Source organism: Malaclemys terrapin, chromosome 22 (assembly GCF_027887155.1).
Source record: "Malaclemys terrapin pileata isolate rMalTer1 chromosome 22, rMalTer1.hap1, whole genome shotgun sequence".
In the NCBI taxonomy this organism is placed as follows: domain Eukaryota; kingdom Metazoa; phylum Chordata; order Testudines; family Emydidae; genus Malaclemys; species Malaclemys terrapin.
Genome location: NC_071526.1, coordinates 12,201,628 through 12,217,810, shown reverse-complemented (window position 1 = coordinate 12,217,810; position 16,183 = coordinate 12,201,628). Strand labels below are relative to the sequence as shown.

Sequence of the window (16,183 nt, the reverse complement as noted above, 5' to 3'; positions counted from 1 at the left end):
GCTTGCTCAAGCAGTGCTGCTCCTTATCTTCCCCCATCCACTCTCAAATTGCTGTCCTAATATCATCTCACCACTCCAGGACATTTTATATTAGGAAATAGCTGCTGTCCCCCACCCCCACAATACTGCTGGTACTTTCAGCACCATTCCCTAAAACACACTGAGAAGGTAGTAGAAAAGGGTTTCCCACAACCTGTAACTGGGCAGAGTGGGGGGAGAGTTCAGTCCCTAAGGCTTAGTAGGGCCTAGTCTGGATAAATCACCCTGGGCCTTTGCCCGGATATCCGTGTGTAGGCGAGGAGAACCTGCTTGGCGAGAAGAGGAATTCTGCTCCCAAAGTACAGGGTGGGAAAATGACTCCTTGACTCAGGCATCAAAGCGCCCTGTGGGCTGGGAAAGCTGTTCCCCTGCTCCTGGCACGGTGACTACGCGCCTAGCGCACGGGGAGCGCAGAGGCGCTGCTGGGTGAAACCCATGTGTGGCGGGGGGGCCCTGCCCCCCTCCAGGCCGATCGCCCCTGGCAGGGCCGCGACCCCCGGCAGGCTCGGGGCCAAGATCCCGCTACGCCCGGGGGGGGTCCGTATCCCCCGCGGGGCTCGCGCTGCCCCCGGGCTGAGGGGCTCTGAGGGCCGGTCCCGCCCAGCGGGCTCCCCGCGGGGCGGAGGGGGCTGGGGGGGGGGTCTCTCTCCCGCCCCCTCGCAGGCCCAGCGCCCCCCCCCCCCGGGCAGGACCAAGATGGCGCCCGCTTCCGGCTTCCGTGCCGTGTATGCCGTCACTTCCGGTGGGGTGACCCGGGGCGCCCCGACCGGTCGGCGGGCGGAAGTTCCGGTCGGAGAAGCAGGAGAGTGTGTCTAGGAGCCGGGGAGAGCGCGAGAGAGGTGCGGAGCGGGGCGGGGGGGTCTGGGGAACGGGGCCGTGGAGGGGGAGGGGTCAGTGGGGGGGAGGGGAAATGAGCTTTTGGGGGGGAGGGGTCGATGGGGGGAGGGGAAATGAGCTATATTGGGAAGCGGGGAGAGGGAAAATGAGCTACTGTGGGGAGGGGGGAGACGTAGGGAGGGGTCAGTGGGGGGGAGGGGAAATGAGCTTTTGTGGGAAGCGGGGGGAGGGGAAATGAGCTTTTGGGGGTGGGAGCCAGGGGGAGGGATCGATGGGGGGAGGGGAAATGAGCTATATTGGGAAGCGGGGGGAGGGGAAATGAGCTACTGTGGGAAGCGGGGGGAGACACAGGGGAAGGGTCAGTGTGGTGGGGGCTAATGGCCAAAGTATTTGTGGAGGGAGAATGGGCCATGGGGGGGGGGGAGGGAGGTAGAGACAGGACCTTGATCTAGTTCGGAGACACACCTGAGGTGGGAGGGTGATGGCTGGGGCTGAGACACATCTCAGGAGATGGTAATGGCGGGGGTGGGGGGGGAAGGCACCAGGGGAGTTTTGGGCTATGGTGTCAGGTGGAAATGGCCCCAAGAATTTCATGAGCCACATGTAGTGGGACGTGCTATTGAAGCTACTAGAGATGCTCTGTGAATGAGCTGTGCAATCTGTGTGGGGTGTGAGGGTGCTGTGCTATTGGAAATCGATAAAGGGATGTTGCAATTGACTGTATATGATGATATAGGGAAAATGGTGTTTGCCTGCAGGCTAAGGAAGCACTTGGTGGCTCAGGGTAGGGGAAGTGTAGGGATATGCCATGGGGATCATATCCAGGGAGAGAAGACATGGTAAGCACAGGCGGGGGCCAACCTGAGGCTGAGAAGGAGCCAGAATTTACCAATGTACATTGCCAAAGAGCCCCAGTAATACATCAGCAGCCCCGCCCTGCCTGCCGCCACCCGGCCATCAGCGCCTCTCCTCCCTCCCTGTGCCTCACGCAGGAGGCTCTGGGGAGTGAGGAGAAGAGCGAGGGCATGGCAGGCTCAGGGAAGGGGACGGGAAGGGACAGGGCCTTGGGGGAAGGGGTGAACTGGGGCCAGGGCCTGTGGCAGAGGCAGGGGTTGAACAGTGAGCACCCCCGGCACATTGGAAAGTTGGCACCTGTAGCTCCAGCCCCGGAGTCGGTGTCTATATAAGGAGCCGCTTATTAACCTCTGAAGAGCCTCATGCGGCTCCGGAGCCACAGGTTGGCCACCCCGATGTAGTACTTGGAATAATGTAGGGAATCTGGGAGCTGGGTCAGTTCAAGGATATTGCAGGAGACAACTCAGAGAAGTTGGTGTAGAATGTATTATTCTGCCAACTGTACGCATTCAAAACACAGCACAAGGTAGCAAGCACCATAAATGACAGTCAAACAAGAGTCAGGTTTCAGAGTAGCGGCCGTGTTAGTCTGTATCCACAAAAAGAACAGGAGTATTTGTGGCACCTTAGAGAGTAACAAATTTATTTGAGCATAAGCTTTCATGGGCTACAGCCGAAGAAGTGGGCTGTAGCCCACGAAAGCTTATGCTCAAATAAATTTGTTAGTCTCTAAGGTGCCACAAGTACTCCTGTTCTTTCTTCAAACAAGAGTGTTGATCATAACGCAGTAATCAATGAGGAGGCAAGGCAGGAGAGAGATGTGTGTCTGGATGACATTTGAGAGCAGATACACAATTGTTCCAGAGCATAGGAGTAGCAGAGGAGAAGACTCTGGTATTGATTGGGTAAGAGACCAGAAAAAGGGATGAGAGAGAAACACACTAGAAGGCTTTAGAAGGGTGTTGGGGATCCATTGAGTGGGGGCTGTGTTATAGATGATCCATATGTGAAGCAGTTTTCTGGGTTTTAGCTAGGGGATATGATTATTTGTATTGTATAGTAGAAAGGATTGGATTAATTAGGGAAGATTGAATTGCTTTGGATAAAATAAGAACTGATGCAGGTTGTTGCCATGAGCTTAGAGTGAACCTCTCCTGGCCAAATTCTATTAAGGAGAAAGTAAGGTTAAAAGTAATGGGGCCAAATTCTCCCCTGGTGTAATTCTGTTGACTTTGATGGAGTCACATGAAGGATGAATTTGGCTCAGTAGGTTTTAAAACTGCAGGCTATCTTATATTTTTGTCTTTTGTGACATTGACACCTCTGTAGTTGAGTGAATCCAGGGCTTACACTCAACTTGATGGCATTTCTCTGACTGCATCTGACATGATAACTTCTGAAAACTGCATCTGATCAATTCCAAACTTTCAGGGAATGTTTTGGGTATCAATGGGCCAAACCCTACTAATTTTGGTGAGGATCAGAAAGCCAGAAAAGCCTGATTTCTACTAAAATCCAGCCTACAGACTGCCCATTTGGTGCTGTAGGCAGGGCAAACTCTCTGGTGTCTTCTGCTGCTACCCACACACATCACAAGCAGCTGCTTGCAGTTCATTGGCAATGTAAACTGAGCTGTGCACCCATTCAGCCCTCCTGAGCCTGGCCTCTTACCCCTCAACTCTGTCCAGTTCCTGCCCCCCCCCGAGGCACCTCACCCCCAATTCTAGCCAGTTTTCCTCCCTCCCTCCCCCAGCTGGGCCCCTCATCCTCCAATTCTGGCAACCCACGTCCCCCACCCTGCTTGCCAGCCTTCACTTACACTTAAGTTGGTTAATACATAGAGTTTGGCCTACTTGAGCAATGAAGTGTGCAGCTCTTTAATTAATAATAATAATTAATGCATTTCTTATCTTTGTTACTGATAAAACATGGGACTTTTAGAAAGGAAAAACTATTCAAAATTTCATTTACTTTTCAACATTTATGCTATTTATTCCCCTCCCCACCTCACCCCCCACTACTTACCCCAAAGTTGGACTTTGAAAATAGACTGGTCAGTTTCTCCTTTCATTTCTAGTCCGGTTTTCTCTCAGGTCTCATGCAGGAGCATAATATGCCAGTGACTGAGTGATGGCTACTCCAAGGGCTGCTTAAATGTAAGCAAAAAGCCACATTAATTGAAATTTCCCAAATCTTGCAAAGGTTTCTTTTAACATTTGTGGGTTTTTTTAATTTACTTTTGATTGTTTTGCATAAAACACGTTTTGGGGCCTGAGAGAGTGTCCCTTAACGTCTTGTTTTTGTGGCTGCTTCTGCACTAACTGTGAGGCATAAATGCTCAAACGTTGGGGCAGTGGGCTATTTTTATTGCATTTCTGACCCCACTGAAACCATAGAACATTGGAGATCTTAGGAGAGTGCTCCCTGGAGGTTCCCAGCTCAGAGAGGGTTGAATATACTGGGTGCTTCTCTGAACTGCCATACCATCTGTTAGCCCCTCACAGCCTGTGTGAGCAGAGTGGGAGGGGGGGAGGGGGGAATTGGGGAATCAGTTCTTATCCAATATAGGGAGCACATTTTAACTAATCTATGCATCCATCTTAGGTTCTTGTAGGGCCCCCATTTTCATAGTACCTGAGCGCCTCACATTCTTGAATGTACTCAAATAGTGGCTAGTCTCAGGACAGGATAGGCTATGCTGGACAGTGAGACTCTCCTCTTTGGGGCTGTCGTCTTCTATCTTTTTGGCAAGTGCTGTTCCTCCCTGCTTGTTTCTCTGAACATGGGAAATGCAGGAATATGTGGGTTCTGTCTCAGCGGCTGGTTAGGTGGCATTTAGGTGCCAGATCTGATGAGCTCGTTCGTCTAATATTTGATTAGAGTCTGAAAACATGACTGTTTGTTGATCCGTGAAACTATTTGATGGATCTGGGTTTAGTTTCTGTTGGGCAGGTTGCCACATCATCAAAATCACTGGCACGGTTGGCGGTGACTGGCACCCATCTGGGCAGTTTCAGCAGAGAGGGCAAGGACTTTACTGGGCCATGGAGATGGCGCTCCCTCCAGGCTATAGCTAAGAGACGCTGGTGGGACAATGCGGGGAAGTGCCCCGTGCCCACGCTGCACCCATTCTGTGGCTGGATACGATATCGATGTCCAGGATTGTCAATAACTGGCAAACTTGCTTGGCGAGGTTAAACGTGCCGGCAGTGTTTGCCTGCTCTTTGAGGTGGGCGTGATGGTGATTGTATTAACAGATGCAAAGAAGATTTTGCAGGTGATGTAGCTGTAATGCCAACAGATGAATGTTGCTTGTTTTCTATCCAGCTGGGTCTGTGGGCGTCACTCCGCTCGGTAACAAAGGACTGTCTGGTTTATTAGCATTGCAAAATGTGTGTCACTGGTCTGTTTGAAAAGCTGAGGGCTACAGGCAGAGCTTGCCTTTGAGACCTTTTCTGTTGTACCTCCTCAGCATGGCTCTCACGACAGCCAGAACTGGCCCTTGACTCCTCCAATCCCTGCATTGTTACCAGTGAGCTCAATAACCTTGACCTTAAGGTGCAATGAACAGAAGCAAGAATCAATTTTCACCATCCAATCAGCCGCCCATAAGTGGGAAACATTCACTGATTTCTGACTCCCAAGCAGACAGATTTGAGCTGAATCTGTTCTGTCGCAACGAAATATGATTGGATGGTGCTCCCAGAGATATCCTCCCTGCAGAGCCTCCCAAGGCCCTTTGGAGGGTGCTGCGCAGAGCCCTGGTCTGGGCAGGAACAGAGGCACAAACCCTTGCCATGAGCTGACAGGCAGTGATCGGCAGACGCAGAGTTCGGGGATTATTAAGGTTGCAGCTATTGGTGAGATGTCCTCAAGGGAGAATAGAGATGATGAAGCTCAGGACCTGCTTCCTATCCTCACTTCCAACACTCCCCCGCCCCCCAAAACAGCTTAATTCAGAAGTGATGTTTTCTGTGTCCTGGCTTTGCAATTCATCACGTGCACGTTCCCCTCTGTATGAAGAGACAGGAGCTTTGAAACTAGTTCAGTATGAGCTCTCTTGCCTTTCCTGAGCTAAGCCTGGAGTTCTGCTCCACGTCACCCTCTCTGAGCATCCCTGGGGCAATGCATTTTGGGCTGTCCACTCAGGTCAGTCTAAACCCTGGGTTGGCTTAGTCTGGGGACCTGTAAGCGATCTCGTGACTGCTGACGCTGCAGTGTGTTAGTCAATATGTGACCAGCATGCGTGACGTTCATGTCTTGGACGGCACGTATGTGCAGGGTTCATTAGGATGGCGATTGCAAAGTTCACTTCCTTTTTTGTGCATGTTTATTTCTTGTGAAAGCTGCCCAGTTGAGAGCCCCGGAGACCAGATCCCTGTTAGTCCAGGCAGGTACAAACTTCTCCTGTGTCCCACAATGTGCCTCACCCCCATCCTGAAGGGAGCAGCCTTAGGGGAGGAGGAGAATGTTGGTTCCATGGCCCATTACGAACTGAACTGAGCCCCTCAACTCCTGTTCCACACAGGACTCAGTGGACAGCCATCAGACGGCAGCAGCTTCCAGGCCACCACTGTGCTGAGCTGGCTTTGAGCTGGTGTTAATCTGTCGGTACCAGCCCCATCTGACCGCCAGCCCCTCAGACTGGAGCTGGGATTTGCAACTTGATTTTGTCTCTCTTCCCTGCAGGTGCCAGCTGTTGGAGTTCCTTTCAGTGTATGTGTGGTAACAACATGTCTGTCCCCCTCCTTGCTGATGCGGTGACTGTTTCAGGGGCAGAACGGGAGACTGCAGCGGTAAGGCTGGTCTCTGCTGTGTCCATCTGCTGTAGCCTCGGCTGATTAGGGAATTAACTGGCCTTTTTCTTTACCACTGTCCTTATTAAATGCAAAGGGGATGCTGTCCTCTAGCTCAGGCTCATCTTGAGATAGTGATGCGCTCGGATAGTGATGTGCCTTCAGCTCTTGAAATTAAAAACTCTCACTGCTGTTTGTGTAGGGCCTGTACAAAACCAGTGTGCTCTCTTGTACCTGCTGGGAACAAGGAACTAGCCCTGCTTCGCTGAGTTGTGCTGGCCCTATTGGTGGTGTTGCAGCACGAGCAAGGAAGTAAACGAAACAGCCTTATTTCCCTTCTTGGAAGTGGGAGCTGCCAGTTTGACAGCCCTGGAGCTGAAATCCTCTATGAGCCACCCAGTCCCCAGCGAGAAAGCCTTGCCAATTTCAGGTGTCACTAGGAACTGGGGTGAGGTGTTGGATCCATGTTCGCTCAGTGGAAAAGGATAAAACTGGAGGAGGAGGAGGAGCTCTCCCCAAGCCTCTAAGAGTGGATTAGTGATTACTGATATTTATAAAAAGAACAGGAGTACTTGTGGCACCTTAGAGACTAACACATTTATTAGAGCATAAGCTTTCGTGGACTACAGCCCACTTCTTCGGATGCCCACCGCTATCTAAAAGCTAACAGTGAATAAAGAGTGGGGTCGGGGAGGTTTTCAGAGGCACAGAGTGCAGGTAAGTGCCCAACTCCTGGAAACTCAATGGGAGTGGGTGCTTAACTCCCCTTTGTGGTTTCAGAATCATCCCTGCAAAGTTCCAGAGGCAAACCCTGCACGGGCGCCTTTAAAGAGAACCCTTTTGTTTCCCCCAAGGCAGCTGTTTAGATTCAGTCCTGCTGCAGAATCAGAAGTAGTTGGAATCTCCGGGGCCCAGGCAGGGTCACCTCCCGAGAGCACACATTGCTAGAGGGCTGTCTAGTCTAGTTTTAAAAATCGCAAGTGATGAGATTTCTGCCCCTTTCTTAGGGCGAGTGTAAATCGCTGGAGAGCACCAGCCCAGCCCTCAAACCTGCGCTCTCCAGAATGATCGGGTAGACACATTAGTGACCGGTTCAACAGCCCTGGTCTAGGCGGTTTAACCAAGAAGACCGCTTGACATAGCCAGTGCCCATGTGTCAGGTGGTGATAAATAGATCCTATAACACTAAATCTGTGTGCCTGTCCCAACTCCGTGCATCATTCTCAGATGGTCTAGATAATTCTTAGTCCTGCCATGAATGCAGGGGACCGGACTAGATGACCTCTCGAGGTCCTTTCCAGTCCTATGATTCTCTAAGGCACAGGGACATGTCATTAGCTTGGGTAATTCCTGCTCGGAGTGTTGCATCTGCTTTTGTTTGTGACTGAATAGCCCTACACAATGCCCCACATGGCTGCTTTTTAAATCCCAGACTTGTCTCACCACCAATTCACCAGCTGTTGTGCTGGCTAATACCTTTGTTTTCTCCTTAATTTAACAGGTCATTTTTTTACATGGGCTTGGAGACACAGGGTGAGTATTTCTGGAGCACTGGCCCTTGTTGTCTGGCTGTAAAGTGGTACAATACTCCTAGAATCCATGCTGCCTGCTTTCCCTAGGATTGTTTGGTAGCGGCACAGAGCAGAGATCAGGCAGATAAGCCTGTTGGATCTGTGTTATTTAACTACATGGAACTTGCTTCACGGCCTGTCTGGCAGGGGCATGGTACTGCTCCTCCCCAGATGGAGAGGGGATGGTAATAGCCTAGCGAGTGCAGCAAGTTATGATCCCACGATCCTAGTGTGGGTATCTCTGGCCAACAGCTGTCTGGATTTCAGCTTGAATATTTGTGATTTCCAGCAGCCTCACAACATTCTGCTCTCCTGGCGGGAGGACTCGTTTGAAGGCTAGCAAAGTATAATTTGTTTTTCCATGACCCTGGGTGGGGGACGGGAATCAATTCTCTGCCTAGGCAGGTGCTTTATCGTTCATCGTGAGAAGCTGATTTAAGGTAACCGAAGGCTGCTGCATGCAGAGAGCCCCTCTCGCTGCAGAACGCCTTCCTCTCCGATACCAACGCCTCCATGACTAGCCGTTAAGCTTTGTGTGACGTTTGCTGTAGGTCTCTCTGCCTAGCTGTGCAAGAGATGGGCATTTGAGAAGCTCCCCCTGGCTTTGTGCTGCCGGGGTTGATACATCATGGTGCTTAGGCAGGGAGATTGATGGTGTGGCCGGCCTCTTCGTGAACTACTGCCAGTACGTTGAGCAGAATGGATTGGGATCCCTGCTCCAGAGCATCTGCCCCTCCTGAGGGGGACAAGAGGGTACCCAGCTCTGGCTGTATAGGGATGACATGGCGGTGATGGAGTGAGGGTGCCAATATGCAGGGTGGTACCTTGCCTCACAGTTTGTAGCATGCAAGACTTCAACTGTCTCTTTTCTCCCCTGTTAGGCACAGCTGGGCTGAGGCGCTATCCTCCATCCGACTCCCATATGTGAAATATATCTGCCCTCATGCGTAAGTATCACCTCTGCCCCTGAGCGGGGGAAATTCTGAAACAATCTGCTAGTTGGTAGGGGGAGGATATCTCACCGGGTAGTCACTATCCTGAATGGAAATTAGCATTGGAGCCTGTCCCGCTCTGCTGCTCCCAGGCAGGGCTCACCCCTCCCACTCTGAGCTGGCTGGAACGGGTGGTGCTCTCGCTGGATGTGCTCCTGTTCTGGTCGGGGGGCAGAGCTGGTGGGCTGTAGTGTTGTTCCTTTCCTTTGCCCCATCATCTCTTCCCACTTCCCCTCCTTGCTATGGACCTTTCCCCTAGAGTTCCAGCAGGGGGAACTTGTCTTTCCCCTAGTAGATCACAGTGACGGTGAAGCTTTCAGAGGGCGCTGAGTGCGGGATGGGCTGCTAGGTTGAACACATGGCACCCAAACCTTGTGTGATGGATCTGTAGCCACAGGCAGTGGTCACCAGTTAAGCCCATGCATACAGAGCTAAAGGAGAATTGGTATCAGCTATGCTGGGATGAGGACTCTCATCCTCTGTAGGCTGCAGCCACTTGAGGGCAACATGATCTCTGTCCCTGGAGTAAGCCCGACGGTGAATCCAGCAGAGGGTGAAGTATGCACACGCTAGCCAGTGCCTGTGATGTGCCACTCTGGAAAGACCTGTCTCTCATGACCGGCCACGTCCCACTAGAGCGCAAGGCGAGCTCTCCTCAGCTGGGCACTTGGGAAGGAGGAACAAGGGATTTTAAAACAGCCAAGGAAAACGTCTCCCCAGCTCTGCAGGCAGCTGACTGCCTTCCCCTCCAGAGTCCAGGGAATGTCCCCCAGTCTCTGGTCGAGAGGCAGATAGTTGGCTTCCAGGCACAGCGGTGTAATGAGTGAGATGCTGCTGCCCAGGGTCTGATTTCCTCCCTGTTCTGCTGCTTAGCTGTTCTCTGTGGCTGCATTGAGCGGCCAGAAGCACAGGGAGCCTCGGCCTCGGGTCCCTTCTCTGAGCAGGCCAGGTCAGTATAAAGCAGTAGCGCCTGATGTGCCCTGCGAGGCCCTAGCACTGATGCCTCAGCAGCTTCTGGGTTGTTAGCAACACAAATGTGCACTCACCCGTCCCGGGGAAGCACCGGAGCAGCGTCCTAGTGAGCAGAGACCCTCCGTTCCTGGGCGTCCCAGCCTAACGGGACAGGAGCGAGCAGTTGCTGCCCTGTCAGCATCTCCCCAACTCAGCAGCAGAAAAACAAAGGCAAGAGTAGAGCCAGTCCCCAAATGTCAGGTCCCTGGATGGGCTGCTAGGCAACAGCACACACAACACTGCCTGCTCCAGGAGGGAAGCTGTATGTGCGTGACCTCTGCACGTGTAACCGTGCCAGTGTTAGCCTGAGGGCACATGGGGACTCAGCAACTGGGGAAGGGGGAGGCAGTGAGGATTGGGCATATGTTAAAAAGGGGAGGATCCCAGCCGGACATGGGGGTGCTGCATGTGGAGGGGGCGGGAGGGAACCAGATTGCTGTTCAGCCCTGGCAGGGTGGTTCCCCAGGCCCACCTGGATCGGGCGGGGGATAGAGGGGGATCCTTGCAAATGCTGCCCCTGTTCCCTGCCGGGTTCTCTGGTCCCTGGTGGAGGAGCGCGAGGCCTGGTCACGCCTCGCCATAGGCAGCGAGTGTTTGTCTGAGCTAGCGATGCTCTAAGGGATTCTAGCTAAATCCTGTTTCGCCCAGGTGAGCCTCCAGCTGGTGGCAGGATGTACCACTAGGGGGTGCGTCATGCTGCTTCATTCACTTGCTGCTGCCTTGTTACAAATTAGTCTCTCTGGTGCAAGGCTGGAAGCTTGTTGGCCAAAGTGCCTCTCTGAGGCTCGCTGGGCAGCCTCTCTGGGCTGGATTCCTCAGGCGGTAGGTCCAGGATCACTTTTCCTGCTGTAGGTCCCCTGCACTGGGACAGGCTCCCACCCGGGCTGTTTCACTTGCCTTTTAATCTCTCTTTCTCTGCAGGCCCAGGATTCCTGTAACCCTCAACATGAAGATGGTCATGCCCTCCTGGTCAGTTCGTGGGGCTGCTGGTGGGGTTGGGGGGGAGGGCATGTGGGTGGCTTGTGTTACAGAGGGAGCCTGAGGTAGTGGCAGGTGGAATCAGGGGTCTCTCTCCAGCCACTCGTGGAGGAGAGGGAAAGGTAGGTAGGGAGATATCTGAAGCCCCCCCAGGAGAGAGGGGGTGGATGTATCTGGCCCGGAGACTCCCCTGTGCCATGGACACTGGGAGAGTGAGGAGGGGGCTGATCTCACTTGGGTTCCCTTCCAGGTTCGATCTGATGGGGCTGAGTCCGGACGCACCTGAGGACGAAGCTGGAATCAAGAAAGCAGCTGAAAACCGTAAGAGGAGTGGGGCTGAGGGCCTTTCCCCAGCCTCTGTCTAGCCCTGTCTTCATCCCTTTTCCACCTGGCTCACCACGGCCTCTTGTTCTCCTGGAGACAAGCAGGATCTATTCTCGCTTCTGCCTTTGCCTCTGCTCCTCCCGTCCTTTCCCTTGTCCCTCATCTCAGACTTTCTGTGCCTGTGTCCTCTGCCATGTGTGGAGAACTCACCCAGGGCCTTGCCCTGATTCTGCCCTGCGCAGATCCCAGCTCCCGTGTGACACTGTAGGAGCCCCTGGCCATCCTGAGCTGACCCACCTCTCTCTGGCTTCTTCCAGTTAAAGCAGTTATCGAGCACGAAATCAAGAATGGCATCCCACCCAACCGCATCATCCTCGGGGGCTTCTCGCAGGTGAGCACTGATGGTACAGGCTGGGGCCAGGGACTTGGTCCAGCCCAGCTGTCCAATAGGAACAGCAGCGTTGCCTGGATCCAGCTCCCTGGCCGTGTTGGTGCAGGGGGATGGCTGGGTTAGACTCCGTGGCTTTCTCAGCTTCATTCACCAAGCAGGGGGACCATGTCCTCCCGGGGCGGTTTGTGCATGTAGTTATACACCGGGGGGCAGGGCCCCTGGCTGGGAGGAGGTGGTGTCACTTGCACTGGGAAGGGGGGAGGGGGGGGGGCTCCCCTCTCTGGGTTGGACTCCGCTGGGCTGGCAGCTCCAGGCAGCAGCTCTAGTGCCTGGTCCTGTGCTTGGTATGTTCCAGGGCGGTGCCCTATCGCTCTACACGGCGCTCACCTCCCAATACCAGCTGGCTGGCATCGTGGCTCTCAGCTGCTGGCTCCCGCTGCACAAGGCCTTCCCTCAGGTACCGGCGCTCTGTCTGTCTGCCTCTGGGTCTGTTATTTGCTAAGGCACCATGTGGGATGTGAGTAGATCGGGGGGGGGGATGGAGGGGGCTTTGCTGCTGCCCAGCACAGAACCTTCTTACTCAGCAAACTCCACCTGGGGCTGCGGACAGCAAGCACCCCAGTGGAGTCGGTGGCACTGGGGGTGATGGCACAGGTTGGCCGTAGGCAGGACACTGCATCGATCACTCATCTGCTCCCCAGCCAGGCATCCCGCCATGCCCTGGCACCACTAAACCCTCTCCTTTGTGCTGCAGGCAGCGAGCAACGGTGTGAACAAGGATATCGCCATCCTGCAGTGTCACGGGGAGATGGACCCCATGATCCCTGTCCGCTTCGGAGCCCTCACCGCCGAGAAGCTGAAATCCGTCGTCACCCCCACCAAGGTTCAATTCAAAACCTACCCTGGAATGATGCACAGCTCCTGCCCTCAGGTCAGTCAGCTGCAGGCGCAGAGGGCTGGGGTCAGGGGCATCTGGGTATCGCGCCTGAGCCTGCAGGCCGCACAACATGGAGCAGGTTGTGCCCATCCTCGCGTTTCCTGTAGATGTGGACTGCATGGACTACAGATCCCAGCATGCAGTGCCCTGGTGGGATCCAGAGGGCTGCTTGGCTCATGGTGGTGCATTGCAGGCTGGGATCTGTACTATGTGAAGGCTGCATCTTTGTCTTGAAGAGGAGGGTGGCTGGGGCTGCAGTTTAGCTGCCACGGCTCCGGATCATGAGTCCGGGGTGAGCGCAATGGCCTTTGCGATGAGGCCTGGAGTGGGGGAAGGTGGCTATGGGCCCCGAACTTCCCTGGCCCCAGGAGGGGGAAGATGGTCCCAGCGAAGGGTGTAGAAGCCTAGATTTGAATGAACCTGGGGAGCACCAGCCCCTACTTCTAGCTTGGGGGTTGTTCCCTCATTCAGGTTGGGGGCTTGCGCTGCTCACTGCCCAAGGAGCACCCACCTCAGGGGGCTGTCTGCAATGGCAGCGTCTGCCCTTGGGCTGTTGAAAAGCCGGACCCAAGGCACCCCCTGCAGTGTCCTCCCAGCCCTAGGCCCTGCCCCTGAGGGACGCTCCTCTGCGGGCACCGGGGCAGGCCCCGTGGGTGACGGGCTCCTGTGGTCTGTGTCCAGGAGATGATGGCGGTGAAGGAATTCATTGAGAAGCTGCTGCCCCGGATCTAAGCAGAGCCACTCGAGACTGTCGCAGGGAAAGGACGCAAGGTCACCACCTCTGATCTTTCCCACTGATCCTGTCTGCTGCAAACGGAAGCCATGGCAACCAACCTCAACTCCAGTTGTTTTCCCTCCCTTCAATCCTTCCCTCTCCTGTCTCTTCTGCACCACGGTCCTTCAGGCGTGTGGGGTGTTGCTCCCCGGTGCTCCCTGAGTTGAGAGTGGAGCTGTTTAAGGTAGAGACTGTCCCAAGTCCAGGGTGGCCTTATCTCTCGCTCTCTTGTTTTCCCCTTGAGGATTTCGATCCCCTTGATTTTCCTGTATCAGACCCGGCTGTGGAGGTAGGCTCAGCACTAACTCAGGCTGATTTCTATGGTCTCCTGGCTTTTCTCTCCTGTTACAGTATTAGCAGGGAGTCCCTCCCCTGGAAAGCAGGAGATATCTGGGATCGCGGGGGGCTGCTGGCCCATGCTCCCCTGGGCTTGAGCTCGAGAGCTTTGCAAAGCTACCTAGAAAGGCCCGATGACCCTGCTGTGTGGCCCAGCGTGGTTGGGGAGCGGCTCAGTGGGGTCATGGCCTCTCGGCAGCTGCACAGTCCTTTGGTCTCCATGGCGGGACGATTCCGAGGTTTTTAAAACAAATCAGCCTCCCAGCTCAGGGGCCGTTGGTCCAGAGAGCGCTACACTGGGACTGTACCTTAAACTCTGTTCCCTCTCCCAGCAGCACAGCTCGGGGAGCTGGCAGCACACGTGGGTTGGAAAGTAGCTACCTACGTTCTCACCCCCCCCTCCTGCCATGCGCTCTGTTACACGCACACCCCACAAGAGGAAGGCAGCCATGCCCACGGGCTCCACACTGCGTCTGATTGTGTCTCCGCTGCCAGGGCGCAGCGGCTCAGCCGTTCTAGAGATAATCGAGAGATTTCCTTCTCCTTCTGTTGCTTTTTACAATCTTCTCCGTTCTGCGTGCTGGGGCATCCCCGCGCGTCTGTCTCCTCTCATCGCCGCGCTGCTAGAAGCTAGGCAAGGAGGCAAAGACAAATCGCTGCAGTTTACAGCCAGCTTCCTAGTGTATTTCCCCTGAGAGCTGCCCTGGGGCCGGCCCAGTCAGGAGCGTCTCTTGCTGCTACTCCTTCCTCTCACAGCAGGGTCAGGTCAGGTGAAGGACAGAAGGAAAAGCACCAGCTCCTGCTCTTGTCCTGGGCTGGGATAGATGCAGGAAGGAGACTCGTTCCCAGCCTCCTCCTCACCAGCATCTGCTATTGCCCACGTCAGCTCAGCTGTCTCCTCGGCCTCTTCAAGGGCAAATGCTGGAGAGCCTTTTCCCACTGTCCGGGGGCTGCCAGTCCCGGAGCACCCCTTGGGGCCAGTCGCTGCTACGCCCACATCGCCCTGAGGGCTCTGCGTGCTGGCCCGAGGCGGGGATCGTCCCAGCAGGGAAGGCGAGAGCATCCCTAAGAGCTGGGGGTAGAATCGCCTGCCTTTGCCACAGGGGCTTGGCCCTCTCCATGGAAGGCTGGGTCCTTCCTCCCTGTTCAGCTGAGCCCCTAGTGCTGGCACAGGGATAAGGGGATGTGGCTTCCGGTGCTGGCTGACGTATCTTGGCAGGCAGAGCAGAGGACCCGTTCTCTCTCCCTCAGAGGATCCATCCTCCTCTCCTGCACCCCTTCCAGCTGAGGGCTGGCCTCTCCCTGAACCGGCAGAGGGTGTTTGCTGTTGAGCAGCACAGGCCTTCTCCCCCCGTGGGCTCCGCCCGCTGCATTATCAGCTGGAGCATAAGCGGGGTCTGGAAATCAAGCTGTAAATGTCTTTTAAAGAAACCTTTTAGGCTAAGGGCTGAATTCCTTATTCCTCCTGCAGTCGCTGTCTCCATCAGCTGAACCCCCCCCCCCCCTCCCCCCAGCATAGACTTAGCCAGCAAGGCTGCATGGGCTGCGGTCTGCCCCCTGCATGGTCAGGGCTAGACCTGCCCTGGGGATGCACTGGGGCCTGCTGTGAGCTTGCAGGGTGGAGGCAGGGCTGGCTGTTCACAGCAAGAGCAGGGCACTGCAGTGGAACTGACTCAGGCCCAGCCTAAATGGGGACCCCCCCACCCCCTCCAGGAAAGAGCTGGGTTGCAGCTTCACAGAGGCAGGAGAAAAGGGGGCTCGACCCTGGTCCACGGATGCAGCTGTGTGTTCTAGGCTTGCCCAGCCCGCCAGCGCTGCACAAAGCAATAACCCTCTCGAGAGACTCAATCATGTTGGACCCATTTTTTAAAAGATTTACTTATGTCGCTGCTTGCAGGGGGGAGCTGCGGGTGGGGGGAGGCGGGACTAGCTCTTCTCATTTTGGACACAGCCCTTCTGTTTCTCCTCCTCGTGTCTGTTTAAAGCTGTCCCCTCCCTGGGCTGAGGCAGCGGCAGGGGGAAATGCAGCTCTACCTGATTGTGTGACTGTGAATTGGAACATTCTGCATCTTGGCTGGCTGGGGGCCGGGCCTCATGTTCATTCTTATGTACAGTTTGGTTGAAAGTACTGGCCTGTTCTCAGAGCATTCCACAGAGCTGCTCTCTCCCTGTGTCAGCAGCAACTTCCTCTGGGCCAGGGGGCTGCTGAGGCCTCAGGGGGGGGGAGAGAAAGAAGCTTCTGTCCATTCCTGAAAATGGCTTTTAGTTCTCTGTCTTCCTTGGGGAGGGTTTGTGTTCCACACCCTTGGATATGAGATTAAAGAAAACGTAAACCTCGCCC

The 16,183-nt window shown here is 54.8% G+C and overlaps 1 protein-coding gene across 1 annotated transcript; it reads left to right on the top strand.

The window, feature by feature from the left end:
- Positions 1–807: 807 nt before the first annotated feature.
- On the top strand, positions 808–16,180 carry LYPLA2 (lysophospholipase 2). The gene is made up of 10 exons (XM_054011579.1): positions 808–878; positions 6,421–6,527; positions 8,029–8,060; positions 8,980–9,045; positions 11,023–11,070; positions 11,330–11,400; positions 11,721–11,794; positions 12,150–12,251; positions 12,549–12,725; positions 13,413–16,180. The coding sequence occupies exons 2-10, from the start codon at positions 6,450–6,452 to the stop codon at positions 13,461–13,463; spliced, it is 699 nt and encodes a 232-aa protein (XP_053867554.1). The 5' UTR covers positions 808–878; positions 6,421–6,449; the 3' UTR covers positions 13,464–16,180.
- Positions 16,181–16,183: the final 3 nt, after the last annotated feature.

What these genes read in the sequence shown, in the direction of transcription:
- LYPLA2 (XM_054011579.1), top strand. Translation starts at nt 6,450, where the DNA reads ATGTGTGGTAACAACATGTCTGTCCCCCTCCTTGCTGATGCGGTGACT. An exon ending in CATGGGCTTGGAGACACAGG is followed by an intron (nt 8,061 to 8,979) that starts GTGAGTATTTCT and finishes CTCCCCTGTTAG; the next exon opens with GCACAGCTGGGCTGAGGCGC. An exon ending in AAATATATCTGCCCTCATGC is followed by an intron (nt 9,046 to 11,022) that starts GTAAGTATCACC and finishes CTTTCTCTGCAG; the next exon opens with GCCCAGGATTCCTGTAACCC.